This window comes from Diabrotica virgifera, chromosome 6 (genome assembly GCF_917563875.1).
Source record: "Diabrotica virgifera virgifera chromosome 6, PGI_DIABVI_V3a".
NCBI lineage: Eukaryota > Metazoa > Arthropoda > Insecta > Coleoptera > Chrysomelidae > Diabrotica > Diabrotica virgifera.
Genome location: NC_065448.1, coordinates 222,815,449 through 222,842,330, shown reverse-complemented (window position 1 = coordinate 222,842,330; position 26,882 = coordinate 222,815,449). Strand labels below are relative to the sequence as shown.

General features: G+C 35.4%; 2 protein-coding genes across 6 annotated transcripts in view; one reads left to right on the top strand and one right to left on the bottom strand.

Moving 5' to 3' along the window:
- LOC126886734 (protein cycle) overlaps positions 1–26,882 on the top strand; it is a 118,684-nt gene that overhangs the window by 70,723 nt on the left and 21,079 nt on the right. For 4 of the 5 annotated variants that reach the window (XM_050653750.1, XM_050653749.1, XM_050653748.1 and 1 more), the window contains exon 4: positions 10,432–10,669. In XM_050653750.1, the coding sequence (XP_050509707.1) occupies positions 10,432–10,669 (238 nt within the window). Of the gene's footprint in view, positions 1–7,747; positions 7,880–10,431; positions 10,670–26,882 lie in introns of those variants that run through there. The other variant, XM_050653751.1, reaches the window with a different exon arrangement.
- On the bottom strand, positions 18,179–25,556 carry LOC126886737 (uncharacterized). The gene is made up of 2 exons (XM_050653754.1): positions 24,608–25,556; positions 18,179–20,446 (listed from the first exon to the last, which is right to left on the bottom strand). Exon 2 carries the CDS (start codon positions 20,105–20,107, stop codon positions 18,443–18,445), a length of 1,665 nt encoding a protein of 554 aa, XP_050509711.1. The 5' UTR covers positions 20,108–20,446; positions 24,608–25,556; the 3' UTR covers positions 18,179–18,442.

The window sequence follows — 26,882 nt, the reverse complement described above, 5'->3', positions numbered from 1 at the left end:
CTCTGAGGCTTTGAGGTTTGGAGGTATCGTTTGAAGTAGCCGAGCCCGCCGCCGCCCGTCGGCGCCGTCAGGCTAGGTCGCCGCTCCCCTCCCTTACTATCACTGCCCCCCCCCCCTACAGTGGTTGGCAACCACCGTACGCCACGCGCCGCCGCTCCGCGCTTCCGATATCAGTCAGTTCAGTTGTTCAGTTTGTGTTGGTGGTTTACTCTGACTTTATAGGTTATGTGTGACAGTTTATGAGTGTATTGTTTTCTGAAATACTTTTAATTGAAGATAAGACAGGTAAGTCAAAGAGTTTAGTATACAATCATTTTATTTCATTTTTGATTTAAACACCAAAAAGCGCTAACCCGTTATTCTGATTAGCTTATAAGGGAAATTTATCAAGTCGTCCTAACTGCTTAACTTCTAACCCTAACCACATATTTTCAGGCCACTTGTATAAATATTTTTTTGTAAAGTCTTTTATTAATACAGTAATTTATTTATATGAAAAGATTTTTTGCTCATATATTACAGTTCGCCCAAAGTATCTGTGCACATGACTAGCCATTCAACATATTTCCATACAACAACACAGAACTGTGTAAGCCAAATAATAATGGAAATAAACAGTTTTTTCTCTCTATCGTCCTCAGTAGACATGTTTTTCATCGGCTGCCTAAAACTTTAAGGTCGTGTTGTGATGACAGCAGAAGGAACCAATAACTAATGTTTTTAGAAAAGAGCCCACTCTCCATTTAACTAATGTTATTACAGCTGTTGCAGTCAAGTGCACAGATACTTTGGGCGAACTGTACGTGATCCAGTAACAACCGTGCTCGTATAAAACCTTTATAAAACCCAGGCAGTAGGTCTACAGTAGAGTCCCGCTCTTGGATAATTAATAGACCTTGTAAAACATACGTTACTACATAGTGCTTAAAGTAGTCCTTCAGAATAGTTTCCATTTTTTCTTTACATTTGTTTTTAACAGTTAAAATTGAAGTTCTTAGTTTTGTGTTATGTAATTAATCAATTATTTTTGTAGACATAACATCCTAAACTATTTATACTTTTTCTACTACAGAAATATTTTATTTTCAGAAAATATTAACGATGAGTGATGGGCGGAAACGATTGAGTGGTTCTGGCTACCGAAAAGAAGCTCAGAAAAAACTGGAAAAACAAAGAGAAGTAGTAGAAAAAACCGCAAAGATATCAAATTTTTTTAAGAAAAGCAACTCTCAAGATGAAAACTTAAAATGTACTCCTACCGACGACAATGTCACTCCGTGCGGTAGTGGTAGGCCTAATTATGGTCAGACTCACGTAAAAGAAGGTGATGATGCTCTTAATGACGCTGAAGCATCGATTAAGGAACCAGAGCGTCCATCCTCATCACGGTCTTCAAATGAAGATAAGGTGATACCGTATCCTTTGGATGTTAAAATTGTGGATGACCCAGCTTTGTGGGAGATAAATGACCGTACTCGTGAATATGTGGTTACGAGAGGAATCAACCAAAACATAGATGAAATGGATTTATCACGATCAAAAAGATTAATTGGAGGGCAAAATCGATATTTATCTAAGTCCCTTCTGAAAACAAAGCTGATAAACGGCAAAGAGATGAAAAGATCCTACTTGATGTATTCCGAGAGCAGTGGCAAATTGTATTGTGTTCCCTGCCAATTATTTGGTGGCACAACAAAACTTGCGAAAGAAGGTTGTGATGACTGGAAGCATGGCAATGACATTTTGAAATCGCATGAAAATTCCTCTGACCACAAAACATGTGTATTGGCAATGAAAACCAGGATGTCATCAAAGGGAATACAATCACTGCTCACCAGTCAAATTGAAGACGAGCAAAACTACTGGCGCAATGTACTGAAGAGAGTGGTTGCAGTAGTTAAATCCCTAGCAGCTGCAGGTCTTCCTTTAAGAGGGCACGATGAGAAATTCGGGTCATTGTCAAACAGTGGCAATTTCATCTTGTGTCTAGAATTGATTGCCGAATTTGACCCATTCATAGCTGAGCACATCGCTAAATATGGAAATCCCGGACAGGGTCATACTTCATATTTATCCTCGACTACTTATGAAGAGTTTGTAAAACTAATGGCCCATAAAGTCGTGAAAGAAATAGTAGAAGAAGTTAAAGTAGCGAAATATTTTTCTATTATTGTAGATTCTAGCCCAGATATTACGCATACAGACCAACTCGCAATAGTCCTTCGGTATGTGTTACCTAACGGAAAGTCCGTTGAAAGATTTCTTTGTTTTCTTCCATCAGTTGGCCACAGATCAGAAGCTCTGTTTGATGCAGTTATTAAAGTTCAGGCCGAAAATGAAATTGATATTGAAAACTGTAGGGGTCAGTCATTCGATAATGCATCGAATATGTCCGGTATGTATACTGGCTTACAAGCCAGGATTCGTGAGGTTAGCCCTTCTGCCATGTATACTCCATGCTCTGCACACTCTCTTAATTTAGTTGGAGACAACGCTGCCAGCTGTAGTACAGAAAGTACTAATTTCTTCTTACTTCTTCAAAACCTTTACGTTTTTTTCACAAGCTCTACCAAGCGATGGGAAATATTGAAAGAATTATTGGTGAAAAAAGAGAATGTTAGTTTAAAGAAATTATCAGACACTCGTTGGTCCGCACGTGATCAAAGCCTTAACAGAGACTGGAATGAAGTAATTGAGGCACTCACCGTCATATCAAATGATGAGAATGAGAAACCTAAAACAAGATGTGAAGCTTCTGGATACCTTCAGCAAATACAACGGCTAGAAACAGCGATTCTCTCTATTTTGTGGGGAGACTTGTTATCTAGGTTCAACCTGACAAGTAAAAAGCTATAGTCAACATACGTCGACCTATCAACTGTCGCAAAACTCTATGAGTCATTAATAGAATATGTTAACAGTATTCGAGATGAGTTTGAAATCTATGAAAATGGAGCCCTTGAGAAGGCTGGTATTGCTGAGTACGAAGACCAGACCAGAAGAAAAAAGAAACGAAAGCTTTTAGCGGGCGAAACCAGAGATAATGAAACTGAGCTCAGTGGTGGAATTGCATTTAAAACCAACACTTATCTCGTCATCGTTGACAGGCTCATATCCGAATTGACCAGAAGAAAGGAAGTGTACAGTTTGCTTAGCGCAAGATTTGATTTTTTAATCAGTGGAGCAACTATGAACAGTAATGACATAAAAGATAATGCAGCGAGGTTGAGCAAAGAATATCCTAATGATTTGCCAGATGCGGAAGAATTCGGCAATGAATGTCTACATTTCTTTGGATTCATTAAAACCATCGACAAAGAAGATCGTCCAAAGACACTCCCCACTTTTTGCGAGCTCCTTTATGATAACGATCTGCAAGATTTGTATCCATACGTTGACATTGCCCTAAGGATATTTTCTACAATGCCAGCATCTAACTGCTCGGCTGAAAGATCTTTTTCCGTACTCCGTAGGATAAAGAACTACTTGAGGTCAACAATGTCACATGATCGTTTGAATTGGTCGGCAGTTTTGTCAATCGAATCCGATATGACAAAAAAAAAATAAATTATGATGACATCATCGATTTGTTTGCAGCTAATCAGTCAAGAAGGAAAAAGTTTTGAAGTAAATTGTTTCATGTGAACTTCGTCCATGCAACGTTGTGCAAAACAAGGAGTTACTTTTATAATGTGATGTTTAGGGGAAATTGTTACAGTAATCGGTTAGGTCGTATCTGGTAGGAATATATGTATCTCTTTTGTATACTATTTGAAATGAATATTTGTTTTTTTGATACGATTTAATGCTTAGCAAATAGGCAACTTTCTGAATGACGTATTTGGTAGGAAAATTAGGAAAACACGTCTCTTTTATTTGTTAGGCTGACTTTTTGATGTATGACCTTGTAATGAATGTGAGTTTTATTTAATACACTATAAGAATTACAACTCAATTAATTATCGTCCAGAATTTCATTTTCTCCCGTTTCCTTTTTAGTATTTTAATTTTTAATTTAATACGTGCAAATTACAAAATAATAAATTTTAGATGACCTTAATTCTAAATCTAAGTACGCCTACAGTATTATTAAAATCCTAGGCAAGTAATTGTATTGAAATTCCTAAATACATCTTCTTAAATCTATTGATTAAATCCAACAGGAATTTTTCGATTAATTCATGATCTTTTTAATAATTTGCCAGTTGATAAAAATGTTGGAACATAAGTTATCATACTTTATGGTAAAAACAATAACTGCAACTATAAGAAGCGTAACTTCAATGTTGACAGTTCAACCTATGTTATTTGAGCTTATTACAAGCTTAGCGTGGCCGCCTCGCCGCCGCCGACGCAACGTCGCGTCGGCCCATCACGGTACCGAGGTAATCCTACATGGTTCCCGGGGGGGTGGGGGGGCGGCAATTTGTAGATAGCCCAGGGGCGGCAAATCTTCAAATCCGCCTCTGGTCTTGATAACAACTTCTTGTCTTGTCTTGAGAAATAATCAAGAAATTAAAAAAAATCTTGTCTTGACGTTTGCATCTTAGATCTTGTCTTGATTCAAGAAATTTCAAGATCTTGAAATTTCTTGATTACCCGGTCCGGTGATTACTCGGTCCGGTGATTACCCGGTGACCTTTTTTATTACATTTAGGCAATTGCTTTAGACTATGTGCCTGATAAGGGAAGCCATACCGCTGCATCTGTTCCCAAGATTCTTTTTGAGGTGCTAAAATCTTATGACGTGCTGGACTGCACTCAAGGTGTGATAACTAATAATGCGGCTGTTAACAACTATATAATGATAGGTTCTCTGGAAACTTTAGTGCCTAGTTTTGACAACAAAAATAAGCATTTTTTATGTTTCGCACATATTCTAAACTTAGGTGTCCAGGATTTCATAAAAGTTGTTAAACAAAATCGAAACAATTTAGGCATCAAAAAGGATTTCGATTACTTGGAGGATAAAATCGAAGTAGAAAATGATATAAATGATACTGCTTTGGTATTTTTCAAGATATTGCAAGATATTAGATAAAGAATGGGTTCTAATCAGTAAATTTTGTCAGAATCTGAGAAGATTTAAAACACTTTCTTCAATACTTGAAGGGGAAAATATATGGGCTCATGAACTTGATAGTACCATTTAAGCTGCGAGAGACAAAATACTGAAACACTATAACAAAACTAATTGAATATACTGTATAGTTCGTATTTTGGATCCTCGGCATAAAATAGAAGCATTTTCCTCTTCATCTTGGAGAAAACTTCCACAATCAGATGCTGTACAAAAATTTGAAGAAATATTTCAAGCTAACTACTTTAATAAATCCCAGAATTATCTACAGAATCCAATACCAGACCCAGTACTTAGTCCTAAAAAACAAGATAACGAATTTGATTTGTATATTTCTTACCTGTTTAAGAAAGCTAATAATGATAACGTTACAATCTTGGAAGTATGAAATTGAAAAAATACTTAAATAAGCCTAGGTCAGAAGATTCTGAGAATATACTTGCGATTGATGGAGAAGATACGAAAATGTCTACCCGTCATTATCGAAAATGGCCAAGGATTTTCTCGGAACGACAGCAACATCTGTACCTGCGGAAAGGCTATTTTCAAGGGCAGCTTTAACAATAACAAAGCCAAGAAATCAGCTAGGCGTTGACTCCATAAGAAGTGTTATCAGCCTTAATTCATGACTTATCAATTCCGATTTAAAAATGTGCTAGATCTGTTATTTAAAATAAAATCTAGTTTGCAATTTTATTTTCAACAGGATTAGACAAATATCATTTATTACTTTTACTTTACATTTTTGTAAATCATTTTAGTAAAAAAAGTGTTCAAGAAATTAAAATATCTTATCCTTCACAAATAAATACGTTTTTAGAGTTTTCACTACTAGTCAAGATATTTCAAGATTTCTTGTTTTCTTGACAAGAAATCTTGGTATTGACATAAAACTTCTTGTCTTGTCTTGAAATCTAAAATTACTTCTTGTCTTGATCTTGTCTTGATATCAAGACAATATCAAGACAAGATCTTGAAATTTTCAAGAACTTAGCGACCCCTACGTCCGCGTATCTAATTAGGTACATTAATACCTGGTTGCACCAACAAATCTTAAGCTCCAGCTTAGCCCAGCTCAGATTATAGATAAGGCCACTTTAAGTCTCCTTAAGGTGCACTATAATTTTCGATTCTTATCAAAGCACGTCTTAACTGAGACGAAGTTTAACATGCAATCCACGTGGCAGTCCATTGTGGCAAGCTGAAAATTGATCTAAGACTCAATAGTGCAATGCGTATATTTCGTAAGCTAACCTTAAGGCACGCATTAAGCTTAAGATCTGTTGGTGCAACCAGGCATAAGTAGTTCCCCGTTGACTTTTATTCCATATGAGTGTCTCTTAAGTGCATTTTTAAATAACTGGTCCAAGTGAACATTGAACAATGTTGGCGGCAAAATGCAACCTTGTCTGACTCCTCGTTGTATGGAGATTTCGTCGGTGTAGATATCTCCAATTTTTACGATAGCAGTTTGATTCCAGGACAAATTTGTAATAACACGAATAATTTTATCATCTGTTCCTATATTTTTAGCATCTGTATTATTTTTACATAAGTACTATACTTTATCGAATGCCTTTTCGAAGTCAGCGAAGCATGCAAATAAACATTTTCTTTACTTTTTTGTTAACCTAAGGTAAACCTAGGTAAACTTAATTAAATTAGATTTCATCGAGATATTAGCCCTTACACAAAATCAAGGATTTACACACTATATAGTACTTACTGCATTTCTTCAGGTTTTTAACCGGTCCTATTTGGAAATATGGTAGGAAATATACTATGAGCATTGATTACAATCACGGGTACTCAACACATTACTATTTTGTAAAAATTAAACATCCTACAAGCAATATATTCCAATTGTAAAACGAAAACAAACACCATGTCTCAATTTTTGCTTTGTTTGGAAACCAGTTTACAGGGTAGCCAACATTGATTTAACGTCACGGCTATCACGGTCCATTCTGTTGTGAAGTCTTGTTAAGACAAGTTTAAGAGTGTGGCTTATTATGATAATTAATCGATATTCTGAGCATTTTCTAGCATTGTGGTTAGGTATTGCTTCGTTATTCCATTGTATAAAGCTTATATGAAGTGTTTTCCTTCTTTTTTAATAATTGTAATTTTTTAATATCTTTCACTTAACGTAACAGAAATGGATTTATCAAATATCTTATTAATTACTTTTTCCCCCTCTGTGGCTCAGTGGTAAGAAAGCCTACATTTGGATCCAAGGGTCGTGGGTTCGAATTTCACCTGGGTAGAGAATTTTTTGTTTATTAAAAATTAATAAGTGAAAATAGTTTCTATCCTTATAGCAAAGGTACTCACCGGAGGGACCGCAGACGTGCGTATACAATTAGCGTCTCTTTGCATAGACCATGACGTCGACTTTGCTAAGTAACAAGACACTTACTCAACACACCCACTACACATTACACTAGGTGTCTGATTGCAAAAATCCACTGTACCATGCCAATGGCCATTAGTTGTCGAGGCCTTAAGCTAAATAAAAAAAGTATATAATATGTAACAATGACAGAGTAACAGTACATAAATTCGCAGCGCACCTCTATTAAAAGAATAGAGTTATCCTTGACGGTACAGATTATTGCTTTTTTTATTCAAATAAGGATATTATTTTAATAACGGTATCGTGCATATATCATTACGAGTACTTTGTGGTATTTATTTATATTTATGGTACTTTTACCGATGATGGAAAATTAGTAACCTTCTTCAAATTCCTTTTACATCATAAAAAAAGCGTTTTTTACGAGTTTTTTCAAGATAAAGGTAAAAGTAAAACATAAGTAATTTTAATAATGTTATAAATTATAAACAAAACCTTCTCAATCTTTCAAATAGAAATATTGTTGACATTTAGTCCAGTTCACAACGATGTTTCCGATAGGTATATTGGAAACTGTTTCCGATCCAGGTACTTTCTTCTCTTCTTCGTCAACCATTTTCCATCCACTCCGGAATGTAGGTCTCTACCAGTTGCTCCCATCTTTCTCTATTTTGCGCCAATCTAATCCACTGTTTAGCTGCCATTGCTCTTATATGTCATCTACCCATCTCTTTTGAGGTCTTCATATACTTCTCATGCTTCTTTTAGTCTTTCTTGATATGCATTTTAGGATTCTCCGTGTCCTAGTTTATCGAAAGCGGCTCATGCCAGATCTTTTAATGTGTTCTTTTAATTTCAGCATCTTGATTTGCTTTTCCCAGTTTGCTGACGGGGCTCAGATATACATAATATTGTTCAACATTTTGTATGGTATAGTTTTGTATTGTCATATTTGCTGGTCCTGGCTTTGGCTCATTATTTTTGGTTTAGTTTCATTTCCTACCGCTCCGGAAACTTCATTTAATTGTTGTCACGTTTCATTTAGTTCTTTGACATTATCTGCTATTATTAAAACTATGTCATCCTCTTCTTTAAGTGCCATCTCCACGACGAAGGTTGGCAATCATCATGGCTATTTTGACCTTAGAGGCAGCTGCTCTGAACAGTTGCCTTGTGCTGTAACCAAACTATTCTCCCAGGTTCTTCAACCAGGAGACGCATCTCCTTCCTATGCTTCTCCTACCCTCTATTTTTCCTTGAAATATGAGTCTCAAGATGTTTTATCTTTCGCCTTTCATCATCATCATCATCATCATCATCATCATCATCATCATCATCATCACCTGCAAGTATGTCATCTGCAAGTCTCAAATGATTTAAGTATGATCCGTCGATGTTTATACCCTTGTTGTTTCATTCTAATTTCTTAAAAATGTCTTCTAGCGCAGGGGTGAATAGTTTGGGAGAAATAGTTTATATAATAGTCCAGAGAAATAAGGTTTTTCTCGTGACATATCCCCATCCAGGCCGAAACCAAATTTTTTGAGTAGTATGGACATCTATATTATTAACCTATATGTTTCCTGCAGTCGATTTTGATGATATACATAGTTATAAACAAATGAAGATCGAAAAACGGTAAATTATCGCTTTTTTCGTCTATTACCAAAAAGTTAAGCACTTTAAACAAATTTGAGAGTAAGAAACTCATAAATCGTATAAAAAACTTCAATATGGCATTCGCTAAATATGTCCAACCTTTTTGGTTGCTTAGAAAATTGCAAAATAAATCATAAATATTGAGTTTTTATAAATATTCGTAACTTAGGTAAAAATTAACTTAGAATCTTCTTATTACACGGAATGCCGAGACTTCTTGTACTTAAATTATATTTTAAATTTCAAAGCAATTGGTCAAATAGTTTAAAAGTTATTTAATTTATTTTTCCCAAATTCATTTTTTTTGCAACACTATAAGCCAAAAAATTATGAGGGTACAATAATACTTCGGACAGTTTATGAAAGAAGAACATTTATACTATTACCTTAATTAAAATAAATGACAAAAAAAATTTTAAACAGTGTAAAATTATTTTGCAAAAACATGTCCATTTTTTGCTTATTTATAAACAATTAGAATAACTTTTCAACCGTTACCCGTAGAAAAATTATTTTTTCATGTTTAGAAAGACTGAATTTTTATACACATTTAGAAAGAAAAACAACTGTTCTAGGACATTTAGGGACAAAGTTAGCCCCCCCCCCCCCCATTTTTTTAATTCACATGTTTTTGCAAAATTATTTTGCAATATCTATAATTATTTTTTGTCATTTTTTTTTAAATTAAATTAAAACTGTAAATTTTCTTCTTTCATAAACTATCCAAAATATTACTGTAACTTCATCATTTTCTGACTTACAGTGTTGCAGAAAAAATTAATTTTGGAAAAACAAATTAAATAACTTTTAAACTATTTAACCAATTGCTTTGGAATTTAGGGTATAATTTAAGCACCATAAGTCTCAGCTTTCCATGTAATAAGAAGGTTCTAAGTTAATTTTTACATAAGTTATGAATATTTATAAAAACTCAAAATTTATGATTTATTTGGCAATTTTATAAGTAACCAATAAGGATAGACATATTCAGCGAACGCCATATTGAAGTTTTTTATACGGTTTATGAGTTTATTACTCTCAAATTTGTTTAAAATGCCCAATTTTTTAGTAAGAGACGAAAAAAGCGAAAATTTACCGTTTTTTGATCTTCATTTGTTTATAACTATGTATATCATCAAAATCGGCTGCAGGAAACATATAGGTTATTATTATAGATGACCATATTACTCGAAAAATTTGGTTTCAGCCTGGAGGGGGATGTGTCACCAACACGATATTTTTTTTCCTTATTTCTCTGAACTATAAAGTAAATTTAAGCATCCATTCTCTGATGAAAACCGTACGCTAAATAAATATCTGAATATTTTAATTTTAGGCAGAACCATAGTGAAGTGGAGAAACGCCGAAGAGACAAAATGAACACTTATATTACAGAACTGTCTTCGATGGTTCCGATGTGTCATGCGATGTCCAGGAAATTGGACAAACTTACGGTTTTAAGAATGGCCGTTCAACACTTAAAATCTATCAGAGGAGCTCTTCCTTCATACACGGAGGGTCATTACAAGCCTTCGCTGCTCTCAGACCAGGAACTGAAACATGTTATTCTGCAGGTAAGTGTAAAAGATTGAGTTCGGAGCATTTTTTTTAATTCCTAATAATTTTTGAAGTTATACTTCTTTAGGCCCGATTGAGAGTAAAATTTCATAATACTGTGCGCATGCGCACACAGACAGTATGGCGTTTAGTTGCTATCTTTCAAGTTATGTATAAATATATCAGTGCAAGAAAAGGTGTGAAAAGAATATATTAGTGTTTTTAGTAAATATATTTATTATAATTTTTGTGTCTTTGGATTTGTCTTCTTCAGGAGTAAGATGAGTATTATTAAAACATTTTATTGTACATTTATTATACTTCACCTTGCCTGTTTGTTACCGTGAATTGTCATTAGGTACGTCCGAACCAATACAGACACAGTCCTCGTAGCGTATTTGGTATAGCATCGAAGAGATCGGTCTTGAGTTCGAATCCGGAGCAATCCTCTTTTTTTTTTATTTTTTTGAAAGCGGTAAGCACAAAATTAGTTTGGTGTTTAAAAACATTTTTATTAAAACAGTGCCAAAAATTAAAATAATAAAAGAATAAAACACACACAAACACATTAAAAATGCCACAAATGATTTCTGAACATTAATTGTCGGAAAATTTTTTAACTAAATACGTATTTTCTGAAAATAAAATTATATAATAAATATACTTACAATCATAAAATGTATAAAAAAAAATAAAAAAATAAAAGTTTCTATTGGGATTTGAACCAACTTACCAGCGCGGCTGGTATTGGCGTTGTATTGGGGTTCACTCGCATTAAACGCTTTACCACGGAGACAGTGTGTCATTATGTGCGAAGATCGACTAACTAAACGGATTAAACTTTTGACATTTTTGAATTATGTAAATAAAATTATTTTGATTTTGAAGTGAAATGATTTAGAATTGAAAAAATACAACAAAACATAGAGTAAGAAAACAATATATTAGGTGAATATTGATAAAAATTTTGATGGTAATCAAATTATGTAAATAAAAGTATTACATACTATGTATTTCGGTAGGTTCAAATAGGTTCAAACCTATGATACATTTACAATTATTACGTACCTGTTGCTTTAAAAACTATTTAAAAATCACTACAATTATAAACTTTTTTGTTTCTGTCCTCACAACAATAAAACTAATATATTATACATTTGTTTACCTTCATATTGAACAATTATTTATTATTGACAGATCATTTCAACACCCAATCAGAGCCCGTATAACGACTAATAAATTTCGCAATCACTTGCATCGTGCAAAGTGGCTATGTTCAAATATCATAACAAAATTTGATCAACTATTTTTAAAACACTTACCAGTGTAAGATTCCTTAGCTTTGAATAAGCGAGATCGTAGATCGTCCCGGTTGATTGTTGTTATCCACAGTTCTCAACGCCTTCGAGATAATAGGTTTTTTATCAGTAATTTTGCGGCACTCATACTAGTCACAGTTTGATGGGCTTTCTCATTGGCATGCAACAATCATCTCTTCTATGTTAATAAGTCAAAAAATATAATATGAAAACTATTTAAAAAGGCAGTATGACCATTAACAAACTTTTTGTTTGTTGTTCTCTTCCTACAAATTTTATAACGCAACAACCATACATAACCAAACCACAGTCTCAGAGCTGTGCCACAGCTGCCATATTGGATAATTTTTGTCATGTCATTTGAACATCCAATCAGAACAAAGTTGTAATGCGACTGCGCCGGGATCAAAGGTTTTAATCCTATTAAAATTCACCCTCATATCGCGCGTAAAGAAGTATAACTTCAAAAAAATTAAAACAAACTGTTTAAAGTATATTTATTATATTAAATAATAGAAGTATAGTTTTTTTATTAGTAGGTACTTACAGTTGTAGATTAAGCATAGCCTGTAAACATGTTAAGCCTGCTTATCGTATACTATGCAAAACGATTTGAGAATTTTGGCATCTAATAACAGACCCTTTTGTAACAGATGTTAAGCTTAAGACATACTTTAAGCTCAGCTTACGAAACATATGCGTTGCACTATTGAGTCTTAGATCAATTTTCAACTTGCCACAATGAATTTCACGTGGATTGCTTAGATAAGAATCAAAAATTATGGTACAACGTAAGTGAGACTTAAGGCTATTTATAAGCTGAGCTGGGCTAAGCTGAAGCTTAAGATTTGTTGATGCAACCAGGCATTAGATTCCTAAGAGAACCGATCATATGGTTTCCATGTGTCTCCAATGGTTCATTGGTGTCTCCAATGAGTTAAGCGAACTCTGTTTTTGCTAGATACTTTGATATCAAGTCAGGATTTTCCTATTTCTTTCCCTTCGTCCAGTACTATCCTTGCCAAGCTTTTTTAGGTCTGCCTACTTTCCGTCGGCGTTGAGGAGTTCAAACCAGCGGATTGCTGGCAATATGATCTTGGGGTCTACGAAGTGTAGGCCCAGACATCTCCATTTTCTTCGCCTTATTTGCTTTATGACATTTTCCTGATTGGTTACTATTATTACATGTTTATAATGTTCTCCACCGCTTTCCGACTTGCAATCGCCACTTCGTCCGGTTGTTACATAGGTCCTCCTATATGTTTCTTTCTTTCAGATAAGTTGTTTTGTTGATAAAAATAACCATATAAAACCCTTATACAACCAGTGTTAACATATGGATCGGAGACATGGACCATCTCCAAGGCAAATGAAAACCTCCTGCTTATATTTGAACGGAGGATCCTGAGAGGAATATTCGGAGGAGGAGGTACAACTACGAGGTATACCACAGACACAAACATATATTTGGTGGTAAAGACGTAGTATCTCTTATAAGAATAGGACTGACTAAGATGGGCAGGACATCTAGCAAGATCACAGCAGAACAACCCTCCTAGAAGAATCCTTATGTCACAACCTGTGGGAAGTAGAAATAGGGGTAGGCCAAAACTCAGATGGAAGGATGGTGTGGATAAGGATGGGAGAAAATAGGCGCAGCAAACTGGCAACGGTTGGCAATGGATAGGATTGACTGGCGTACCTAATAGACTTGGGAAAGTCGAGGCTCTTTCATAGGGCTGTAGCACCATTAATGATGATAATGATGATGTTTTGATCCTGCTGAATGAAAACATCCAATGAAAACATAGCAGAGTGTGGGCCGGTTGGGCGTGGGAAAATTTTGACAGCGTGGGAAAATTTTTATCTGCCACGCCCCACGCCACGCCCACCACAAAGCCAAGCCCACCACAAAGCCACGCCCACCACAAAGCCACGCCCACCACAAAGCCACGCCCGCCGGGCCAATGAGCAATTAGCCCCGCCCACCGACCAATGAGAAGGAAGCCTCGCCCACCCACAGCATCGCCCATAGACCAATGAGATCAAAGTCCAGCGACCAATGAGAACTTAGCCCCAATCACCGACCAATGATCAGGCACCGACCAATGGGAACACAGCCAGGCCCACCTACGTCACAAACCCTCGCCTTCCAAGATGGCCTCCTCTTTATTTCGTTTATCGCAAAATATACAGGGTGTAGTCAGAAAGCCAAATAAGACACTTATCCATGAAGCACCTATCTGCCATCTGCGCTGTTATTGGTTCGTTTATTACATGTAAGACATTAAACGAAAGAGGAGCAATCACAAAGACATTAGCAAAAGAGCATTAGAGCATGTCTCCGACCTGACTGATCATATATTGTTGGAAAGAGGAAGGCATGTTACCATATAAACAAAGATGTCAGCAATGACAAAACGGCACTATATCATATCTTCGTGTCTATTGATCCAATTCGTGTGAATATGGTCTCGTTGGGAAAAAAAGAGGGGATATTGAATATGTTAACATAAAAACAAAGATGTCAGCAATGCCAAAACGACACTAGATCTTCGTTGCTATTGATTTTAGCGTAACAGCCGTTGAAGGAAAGGAGAAACATGGCAACACTGCCAAAACTGTAATATATTTGTTGCTATTGGAGATATTTTGACCTGTCAACTTAATGGGGATTCCACGTCTATCACAGTTCTCTAATCATGCCACCTGTCGGCTGCAACATGTAACTATGCCCAAGCCATCTAGAAGAACGTATACCATTCTTACAGTATGACCATCAAACATCCTATCACAGTTCTTCATCTTATCATGCCACCTGTCGGCTGCAACACGTAACTAATTGACATTGCCAAAACGGCATTACAACATATCTTCTTTGCTAATGATCCGATTTTGACGTATGGGATATCAAATGAAAGCGGTGGCGACACAGATGGCAACTGTCAATTCTTCTTCTGTCAACGTTCAACATTAATTGCCAATTCTTCTTCTTCTTTTCCGTATAGTGCCTAACAGAACGTGACAGTGCCTAACAGAACGTGACGTGCATAACGTCACGTGAATCACGCGACGTAAATAACGTGACCTGATGGTTTCTAATGGCCTCTAATGGTCTCTGCTACACTCTATTCCCTAATGGTATAGACTATTTATCTTTAAACCATCCTAACAGTGTACCTCTTTAACGTGATATTTTACCGTGAATGACGTAACGTGAATGACGTGACGTGAATAAGACATTGCCAAAACGGCACTATATCGTATCTTCGTTTCAATCATACATTCCTACAATGAACATATACCATTCTTACAGTATGACCAACAAACATCCTCGATCTCCCTCCAAGCATACATTCCTACAATGAACATATACCATTCTTACGCTGTGACCAAACCAGCAAACATCTCATGTACAAGTCTTTTCAGAAAAATGTGTATTATTTTTATGTAATTTACTGAATAGTTGCATACAATATTTTATCTACGGCAAGTGGGTAGTATTAATTTTACAGTTTGATATTAAAGATCTGTGATAAGAATATATGAGGGCCATAGACGGTTCTTTAATAGCCATCAGGCAACAATTTCCCCTGATCATGTTTATAAAACATACGGAATGCACTGTATATACTAACCCAAGCTGACAACATACTTTGCAGATATGGATTACGATCAGCTTATAGGTTTATGTACAATTCCCTTCGTAAAGGTACATAGGCGTGCATCCGTGCGGGTTAAAAGTCGACCGTCCTTTTTATACTCCAAAAGGAGGACCATATTTAAAGGTATTATGTATCAGATATATTGAGAAAAAAATTATATACACTTAGAGTATACCTAGGTAGAAAAAAAACTTTTGTTAATGTATAAAGACATATCTAACAGTATTGTCGTAAAGAAAAAGCATGTCGTAAAGGTCGTCACGTTAAAGCTAACATAGCTCGTGCTGATTTTTTTTCAAGGATAATCTGAAACAAAGGTTACTCGTGTTGATTTCCAAGGCACCCATGAGGTACAACACATACCTCGTTGGTGTTTTATCGTGGACACCATCCCCTAGAGGCCTACAACCACCAAACTTCCTCAGAGGAATCAAATGTGATTCAATATATATATATATTTGTGATAGCATAGAACAAGCGATTGTTGCCCCACCTTCTAGTAAGTAACGAGCAAAGCTGTAATGATGTTACAAAATCACAAAGTGGTTCATAGCCGAAAACTGTTTATTGTATTTTAAAATACCGGAAATGGTTCAGCAGGTATCTTTTTATTAACATTATTTATAGTACATTTTTATAACGAATATCTTTTAGTGACCTTAACTGAACATCTTTTTTAAACATACAGGAAATGGTTCAGCAGACATCTTTTTATGATCTGATTGCCATCTTTTATAATGAGCGGCTACACGAGCAACGGTTCTAGAGTTAACCAGAACGGCTCATTAATTTGCCAGTGGGCTATATATCAGATATCTTTTAATGGTCTTAACTGAACATCTTTTAAAGATGTTTAATCATGTAGGACAAACGACAACTCACTACAACTTTTTAGTAACCCACTTTTCAGTGTGACAGACGATCGGTTGTATCGCAGAGGAAAAAGCATCCACTGTTGACAAAACAAAAAGTAATCTATTAATATATAACTTACTAATTAAAAATGTTGATTGTGAGTGTTAAACAGGTATAGTGTTAAAAAAATAAAAAAGCTGAGTCTGGGCTATAGTTTAAATTTTAAGTTTTTTATAACCATAAGGTACGGATGTAAAATCTTCAAAAAATTTTCTTTTTGCTGAGTTTGGTCTATATTTTTTTTCAAGGGTTTTTGTGATAACACAATGATCCTGTGTCCTTTGTATTTGTTTAGTCACCACAGAAACAGGGTCAGACTTCATAAGTACCATCTTCTTAATGGTATCGAAATTAACTAATTTAGATGCCTCATAATTTAGACAAATACCTTTAACCTTACAACAAATTTTTTCTTCACCGTTAGGCAAAGTGTATTTATATGCGTAATTTTTAGGCCCTCCAGAAACGAACTCTGAAATATACCCCCCACCCAACTCATCAGTTAAGTCACCTATACACTCACCTATTGGGAGATCAGGTAAGCCAGCCTTGGAAAGGTAAATAGACGAATCTGTGTCGTAATATTTTGCCCGAGACCCAATAATCTCCAGATAAGAGTACAATTTGAGACGAGCCAGAGCCGTAACGTATGATGCCAGAACAACATTAACTGCTGACGACATTGAGTACGCCTCCTTCACATACTCCCACGTAACAACCAGTGTGTCCTCATTTACAGGGATCACCGTATTAACCTGAATGGATGGATTAATCAACATAGCAAAAAATTCTCCAGGCTTGTTTATTATGGATGTTTTAGGGTGGTTCTCTCGCTGAGCGAACTTACCCCAGAAAGAATTGAGCATAAGCTTAGCCAACGACCTCAGACCAGGGTTCTCCGTTATGTCGGAAAACTCCAGCCTGACATCCTCCCTCTGAAGAAACTCCTCGATGTACCGGCTCTTTTCCTCATCCGATACACATCCTCGCGGCCACCCTGAAGCTTGTTGTTTCACTTTGATAAATTTGTTCATCATATCGGAAAAAAGACCTTTCTGAGATTTCGATAACTGTAAAGTATCATAGGACCATATCTCATAGGTCTCAAGTATTTTATAACCCTTTGATAAAGCTTTCACTACCTCCTCAATCACCCAAGTACCTGTTAGAGCCCGTTCATCATTCGAATGCTCACACTCTTCTTCCGCAAAGTCCTCTCCACACTTTCGGCATAAAACGAACATACATTTACTGTTCATCTTGGTAGGAAGAACAGGATGATAGAGGTTTGTAGGAGGAAGCACTTTACACTTTATTAATCCAGATAACTCAGTAATGTCTACAGCAGTGCATTCCTGTCCAATATATATTTTCTTTGGATGTCCGATTGGGAACTTTCCGTACTTGCATACCCACGGATAAAGCGAACAAACATCAACGTATTTAATTTTTTCACCATCTTTACACTTGTAATACTCTACAGTATTGCCTGTACGACCACCATATAAAGCATCTCTAGGATTCAAAGGTAAACTAGCCATAAGAGGATGCCCCTCGGTATATGCCTTTATCTCGGCCGTCAGCATTTTACGGAATTGACATTCCCACATTTCAACCACCTCATATCCTATTGATCTGAGATGCTTAACTTTAGCAATTGTTTTATCATGACGATTTTCCATACAATCTGAAGGATCGTCATGAAGGGGTGCAGTTCTATCTGTAGGGTAACAAGTAGGACAACCGTGATAATAACAACCTTGAAATTCAAAGACGGTCTTTTCGTAAAGACCGTCCACTCTACAATTTCCAATAAGAGCTTCAGGTCCCCTGGCGGCATGCTGAATTTTAATACAGCGTTGCTTCTCTTCCCACAATAACCACTGCAAAGCTATTTTCGACTGATTATCTTTGAATCGATAGCCACCTTTTGGAATTGATTTTCCTCTCTGTTAAACAAATGTGGAAAATATCCCTTTTTCAACTCTGTCAACCCAAAAGCTTTAGGTAGAGCAGACAACGCCATTGGAAAGTAATTAAGACTATCGAGAAAACGAACGTTACCAACAGCCATTGACACTAGTTTCGTACCACGCATAATGAGATCAGGGGTTAAATCAGTCTTTGTTAAAATATAATTTAAAATAAATTGATGGTCGAAGCCTCCTCCATTGTGAGCTAACACGACAACATTCTTGAATTTTTTTCTAATTTGCAAAATATGATTCATAAAAAGACTTATTACGTCAAGACCCCTCAAAATCTTTTGGCGAAATCCACAAGATTGACAGAAAACTAATTTCATCTCAGGGAGACATTTGTAACAACGTTGATTAAATACACAGAGATTTGGTTCTTGAAGAAGCGAACCATCAGCCAATATCTTTTCCTGACTAGTTTCCAAATCATAAAATATAAATAGAAAATCGCTTGATGGAGGAAGACCAGAATCGGGCTGTATGTAACAAAGATGATCTGACGGACAATTTTTCTTACAAGTTTTACAGAAGACCTCACCACAGACATGACTTTTGGTGTAGATCTTGTAACAGGTCTTACACCTTTTGATTTTATCGCATACCGAACCAACATGAGCATTGAAACATGCCTTACCGTAGAAGTTTCGACCACATTGATCGCAGGGTATTTTCACGCAATCTTTGGAACAAGCTGGTGAACGACGACAAGCAAAACATGTACCACCACATCTGTGGTCGTTTTTGTTGTTAAACGGCTGGTGGCACTCCTCACAATAATATCGACAGCAAAAAGCAGCTGTCAAAGAAGTGATCACGTTAAAGTGTCCTTCATGATACAAAAGATTTAACGCTGGACCATTAGTGTTACCACAGAACATAACGTCACGACCCTTGCTACCATAACTATACACCACAATTTTGTAATCTGTGAGGTGTCCCTGAAACTGTTGTAGTTCGGGTATTCCGGCCCCTCCGACAGGAATTGTTACATTAGCGGCTTCAATCAGTTGATGGGCTCTTTGTCCTTGTATTTTTCCAACATCTTGACGTACCTTCTTCCATTCTTGGTCCTTATCTACGTGAGCTTTTGCAACCACAAGAGCACGAGGTAAACAAAGATTATCCTTGTTTTTAATAACAACAGTTCCTCGCCTTTTCAAACACTCCTCGTTAAAGGAGTTATAAGCTCTTCCTCTCGGACCACCTTTTCCCGCGGGCAGTTTTACCGTCGTAATACCCAAACAAAATGTCTCGGTATTGAGGCCGGTGCTATTACTCTGATATATGGAACTAATCTTATTCCATATATCATCAACGGTCACTTCAGAGGCAGGTTTGAACCTCATCCAACCCTGACCTCTGGCAAAGTCTTTCGAGCAAAAAGTGAAACCGACCTGATCGGTTGGTTCCAAACCTTCTGTTCCCTTAAGTACAATCCCCTCGATGGCCTTTTTTACCCATCCCACAGGTTCCTCACTCTGCGGCACATCCCTGATTTTAAATTCCAGAGTTCGTCCCTGGAGGCCAAATTTACGAATTTTCTTAAATGTATCTTTAGTGACTAAGAATTTGTTCATGTTTTCGTTATTAAAGGATGAGAAATACGAATTTTCTTAAATGTATCTTTAGTGACTAAGAATTTGTTCATGTTTTCGTTATTAAAAAAAAAAAAAAAACTGACCAAATCAAACAACACTAAGTAATAACATAATAATAAATATTCAAAACTTAGAATTCAAAAAAATTAGAACCCAAACACTAAATATGTTTTAAAAATTTCAAAAAAAAAAAAAAAAAAAAAAAAAAAAAAATTGTTTTCGACAAAATCAAAAAATATTCAAAGTTTGCCACTCAACAGAGCACACTTCTGAACGATATAAAACTCACCAGAGCACACGTCTGAACGCTAGGAATATCTGAAACAGAATGAAGAAAATGCCGTAATGTAAGGTATTAAATATACTTCTAGTCGGACGGAAAACTAAATGTTATTATGTTATGCTCAAAAGGCCCCTGCAAAGTGTAGATTTGTGCTTGTTCTTCCATAAGAATCAATGTAAAAGTGCTGCATTTAAGACATTTATTAAACTTGGATACATTTTTCAAGGAAGTATCAGTACTACCAACATAAAAAGAAGCAGTACGGCCAACTTAGAACAAATATTACCAGAAAGTAAAAGATACTTTGTGATGATTAGATTGGAGCAGGCACATAAAATTATAAGTCGACTCATTCATAGTTAATTCTTCATTATTCTATCACAAGAAGGATTCATGGTTAGGAATTGAAAGTGGGTTTCATATAATTCTTCTTCCTGGTCTAGTTACGAAAATATTTGAAAAATGGGCAACATAATTATGATAGATGTCAGCTACTTAGCGAAAGATGTGGAAAATGTATGAAGAGAACCGATATACATATATATCGAGATATGATGAATAAACACGACATTGAAAACTGTTCAGTTAGATTTGCATAACATTTCGGCGAGAAAACTCCCGCCACTTTCATCACTAACACACTCGATAACACAATAAGTTTTCATTCTTCGAATAACCGTCAAAGCAGGCACAGCAGTTGCTCCAGTATGAAACAGTACATTCAGTTAAACTTGATTAAGACATGTATCGAGCAAGAATTTATCCGAACCAGCTACGCAGGCGCGTGTTTACCGGCTAGTTTAATATTTCATGAAGTTGCCAGCCAGTATGGGATAAAGACAGAGGGGGTAGTAGGTGCAAAGTTCTACTCAAATGGAATTGTAATTACGCCCCATTTCTGGAATGAACATACGAACTAGTATACGACCCAACAGATGCAATTACAAAACATCATCTACCTCATCAAATAGAATTTACGATGAAAAAAGGAATGTTATGTGTAAAAGCGGCGAAGACATAAAAAAATGTAGAATATTTATTATGATTTTCAGAAAAGCAAATCGACGACTGCCTATTTTAAAGAGGCTCCTGCAGGTCTGCTGGAAATACGAAAAAATATTTTTATTACTGTAGCAAAGATACTTAGGAAAAAATAAATAAATTTTTGAAGTAATTGTTTTTTATATACAACTCAGTTATTGACAATGACCTACTTAGCTATAAAACAAATAATTAAAGAATTAGGTTATATTGTTACAAACAATAGCACAGCAGTTGCTCCAGTATGAAACAGTACATTCAGTTAAACTTGATTAAGACATGTATCGAGCAAGAATTTATCCGAACCAGCTACGCAGGCGCGTGTTTACCGGCTAGTTTAATATTTCATGAAGTTGCCAGCCAGTATGGGATAAAGACAGAGGGGGTAGTAGGTGCAAAGTTCTACTCAAATGGAATTGTAATTACGCCCCATTTCTGGAATGAACATACGAACTAGTATACGGCCCAACAGATGCAATTACAAAACATCATCTACCTCATCAAATAGAATTTACGATGAAAAAAGGAATGTTATGTGTAAAAGCGGCGAAGACATAAAAAAATGTAGAATATTTATTATGATTTTCAGAAAAGCAAATCGACGACTGCCTATTTTAAAGAGGCTCCTGCAGGTCTGCTGGAAATACGAAAAAATATTTTTATTACTGTAGCAAAGATACTTAGGAAAAAATAAATAAATTTTTGAAGTAATTGTTTTTTATATACAACTCAGTTATTGACAATGACCTACTTAGCTATAAAACAAATAATTAAAGAATTAGGTTATATTGTTACAAACAATATATCACTTGTTAATAGGAAGTACGTCATTGATGCTTGTAGCAAAAAGGTTGTTGAGCGCAAAGAAAGTGTGATAGCAGAGAAAGAGAGAGAGAGATAGAGAGAGTTAGGTGCTGACACGTTCTGTCACGTTCTGTTAGGTGCTGACACGTTCTGTCACGTTATTTTACGTCACGTTCTGTCACGTTCTGTCACGTTCTGTTGAGTACTGTCACGTGATTTACGTCATTCACGTAACGCTCTGTTAGTTACTGTCACGTTCTGTTAGTTACTGTGACGTTCTGTGTCACGTGATTACTGCATGAAGTAAACTATGATTCAGCGTTATGTCTGAGGTTATACAGCGATAATTTAACGGTTAGCGCCAAGTCAGATGCAAGTCAGATGCTAGTCAGATGCAAGTCAGATGTATGCCAGATGCATGTTAGCTATATGTCAGATGCGAGTTAGCGGATATAGATAAAGGTGTTAACTAGAGAAACGGCATTCAGATACAAGAAAATTAACGGTGAACATCGTGTCAAGCAGCTTGCTAAGTTATTAAAAAAAAGTATAATTCACTCAAAATAATAATGCAACGTGAACACCAACTCAAAACAGTTTTAACACCTAGTACTGAACCTCTTGGAGAACTAAACAATTATCTGAAAACTTCACATCAGACAGAGAAGCATGAAGAGACCAGCGGACACCAAAACAATCGTTTGAGAAATATGCGCCAGAAGGATGAAGAAAGCACAGATGAAGAAGAAGATGAACACCTTCAAAAATATTGGCATCATTCACCAGACCTTGATAGAGCTTATGGTCCACACTATGTTTGGAAAACTGATAAATGGCTAATGGGTGATATGGAAATCAAATTTGCTCCTAAGAATATACTGATTAACGATAGCAAGTACAAGGCTACTTGTGGGCTATATACTGTTATAATTTTATATGTATCCTCAAGACTTTACACCAAATGATAGCCTAAACTATAAAAAAAAAAATATTAGAAGTCACAGGTGTTCATAGAGATTCCCTAGGATATTTGAGGCATCAAGCATTCCCGGATAAATTTAATAAGATCATAAAACCTTTGTTTAAAAATAACTCAAACATGCGTCGAAGCCCCTGTGAAAATGTTCGGAAAACTGAGAAAAAACATCGTAAGAGTGTTGAACGCTCTGACCGACAATTTAAACAGCGCACAAGCATAGATTACGAGACATCATCGTTTAACCATTATGTCGTTGGACCTCTGGATAAAAATGTTAAAATAAATCGACTAGGGCATTTAGTTTTTAATTAAAAACTGTAATAATGTACTAGCATAAAAAAAAATTTAAATAAAATAATAAAATGACTCATATTGTCTCTTATTTACTAACCCAATGCATTACAAAGAGTGTCAATATATTTTTAAAAATAAAAATAAGTTGGGTCGTACATAAAATAGAAAATGCAACACGATTATTATCACACTGTTAAAAATAAATACCAGCTACGCTTGGTCGTATATAAAATATAAATGACAGCTACGCTTCATTGTATATTGTTGAAAAACAAAAGTACGGTAGAATGCGGCATAAAAAGATACTGAAATAAATCATAAAATTGTTCAGAAATATACGGACAGGTGTTGCATCATACATGCCTGAAAAACATGAAATAAAACAAATTTATAAATCAAATTAGAAAATAAGAACTAAACGGTAAAATACTATTATCCTAATGCAGATAACAAGAAAAATGTGCTAAAAGAAGACGGAGTACCGCGCTAAATGTATCATAAAAAGTTACTATTCTTGAGTGTCCGGGAGTCGGCATACCACCGATTCGGGACCACATGGCGATTTTGGTGCATGAAAGTGGCCACGTATCGGCATACCGATTCTGGGCCATATGCGGATTCTAGACCATGAAAGTATTAGAACTAAATAGTAAAATATGATTATCTTAATGTAAAAACCTACCTCATTTATTTATGTAACAAGGAAATATTAAAAGATGAAAAAGTACAGTAGAAATGAGTCATAAACAGCTATTATTATTTTAGGGATAAAACGTAAAATCAGTTAAAAATATTAGCGACAGATACATCCTACGATATGATAAAAACAAGTAATAAAATTACTTATAATAAATCACATTGAATATAAGAATAAAATCACCTATAGTACACACATTTTATTTTAAGAGAAGTATATATAGATACCTAGAAGACCTGCAAACAAGTTGGGAAGAGAGAATTAAAACCAGTATTACCCATAGATGAAAGGAAACACATGTACATCCAAATTATTTAACAAAAATAGCAAACCAATAAATTCATAAAAACCATATGTAAAATAAACAGCAAAATCTCTTACCTTAATTGAATATTTTCCACTGAACACTGTAACTATACTGTAGAAACTGTCAGATGTCGACTGTGGTATATGCTCGTTTATTTCAGTATTTATAGGCGAAATTCACACAGCATGAACGTGATCAAATGAAATTGAATGTGTTTTGCAAAAACAAGACCTTATAGTTTTAAAAATATGTGATAACATTTACACAAATAACAACTGCGGTTACATGTTATCATCCGACTACATCCGGACTTTTAGCATTGTGGCTTGTCATATCTTTGGAGGTTAATATTAACAAAAATAACGTCTGCACTCTTTTCTTATCAACCATACACACCCGGCATGTTAACAAACAACTTAAAATATTTTTGTAAATATTTCAAATTATTCGATTTTTCATAATTTTGTACAAATATTTGTATCTTTGGAACGGATAATCAGAAATCAATGTATGACCCATCAAATTAAAGGATTTTGAATGACGAATTACGTTGTGATGTCTGTTTTAACACAATGTTCTGTATAAGGCCTTTTTTTGTACCATATAAGTACATTTTGTGTCAATATAGTACATTGAGAATTTGTAGTTTTTTGTCGTTTTCAGCCATAAATAATGACCGTAACACACTTGGTCAGTGATTTTCTTAATATGTATGAAAAGACCTTTCTAATGATATATTGCACGGAGCACTTGGTGCAAAATTGAGCGAATTAGGATTTGCTAGAGATCAAACTGCGATACGAGATTTTTCTATGCTAATGGCTTTGTTTTAACGTCAATAACAATAAATAAGCATTTACAGCTCAACCAAGTTATCCCTTAGGCCGTTATGGCAATGTACCATGTATCTTCGGAACGGATAATCAGAAATCAATGTGTGACCCATCAAATTAAAGGATTTTGAATGATGAATTACGTTGCGGTGTCTGTTTTAACGCCATGTCATGTATAACGCCTCTGGACACATTATCGTTTATTATTTGCCTGATATGTCGAATCTTATCATGTAGCACCTCAAATTACAGGGTTTTGAATGGCAAATTACGTTGTGATGTCGGTTTTAACAACATGTCATGTATAACGCCTTTTTGACACATTATCGTTTATTATTTGCCTGATATGTCGAATCTTATCATGTAGCACCTCAAATTACAGGGTTTTGAATGACAAATTACGTTGTGATGTCGGTTTTAACAACATGTCACATATAACGCCTTTTTGACCCTCTATCTTATATTATTTGCCTGATATGTCGAATCTTATCATGTAGCACCTCAAATTACAGGGTTTTGAATGACAAATTACGTTGTGATGTCGGTTTTAACAACATGTCACATATAACGCCTTTTTGACCCTCTATCTTATATTATTTGCCTGATATGTTGAATCTTATCATGTAGCACCTCAAATTACAGGATTTTGAATGACAAATTACGTTAAGATGTTTGTTTTAACAACCTGTTATGTATAAGGCCTCTTTGGCACTCTATCATATGCTTTATGTGATTATTTATAAATTGATTCTTATATTATGGATCAGTGTATTGTTGTATGCAAACAAGGATGGATGTGTTTTTTAATGTGTGTGCTACTGCTGCGTTGCATGGCAACAGCAGATACCTTTTCCTTTTTAAGGTTTTTTTTAACCGCATAAGTGAGTGGATAAATGAAAAAAGTTTTATTTTTATCATTTCTTTATCTCTTCATTCATTTTATTATACCCCATATTTCTATTGGGCGATATCAAATAGGATTAATAACCATGGCAGTTTCATGCATCTTTATGTATTGTCATTGTAAGCTACACCATCTATTATTTACAAGTATATTAAACGTGTAAGAAATAAGACAAGATATATTTTATATAAATTTATTATGGATATCTAAACATTACATTATAATTCATTAAGCCGTGATTAATACATTTGCTTTTTAACAAAAGCCGTTCAGATTCTTCGTTGGAGCAGAACGCAGTGAATTCATTATTTTTCTTTATGTGATGTATAAGTTTGCATGCATATCCTCTTCTCCGATGATTAGGTAAAGTGTATACGTATTCTAATACTCTTGGTACATCATGTTGTCCAAGTGGATCAAAGTCACGTTTCGATAAGAGTACAAATGATGCTGGTACTCCGCTGACATAAAGGATGTAGCAGGTAACTTTTGTGTTTGTCATCCATTGATCAATAAGTATATCATCTACATTTAACTGCTTAATTTTTCTGACTGCGTTCGGACCTCTGAACAACTCAATTTTTTCCATCTTGCTTCATCGATTGATTGAAT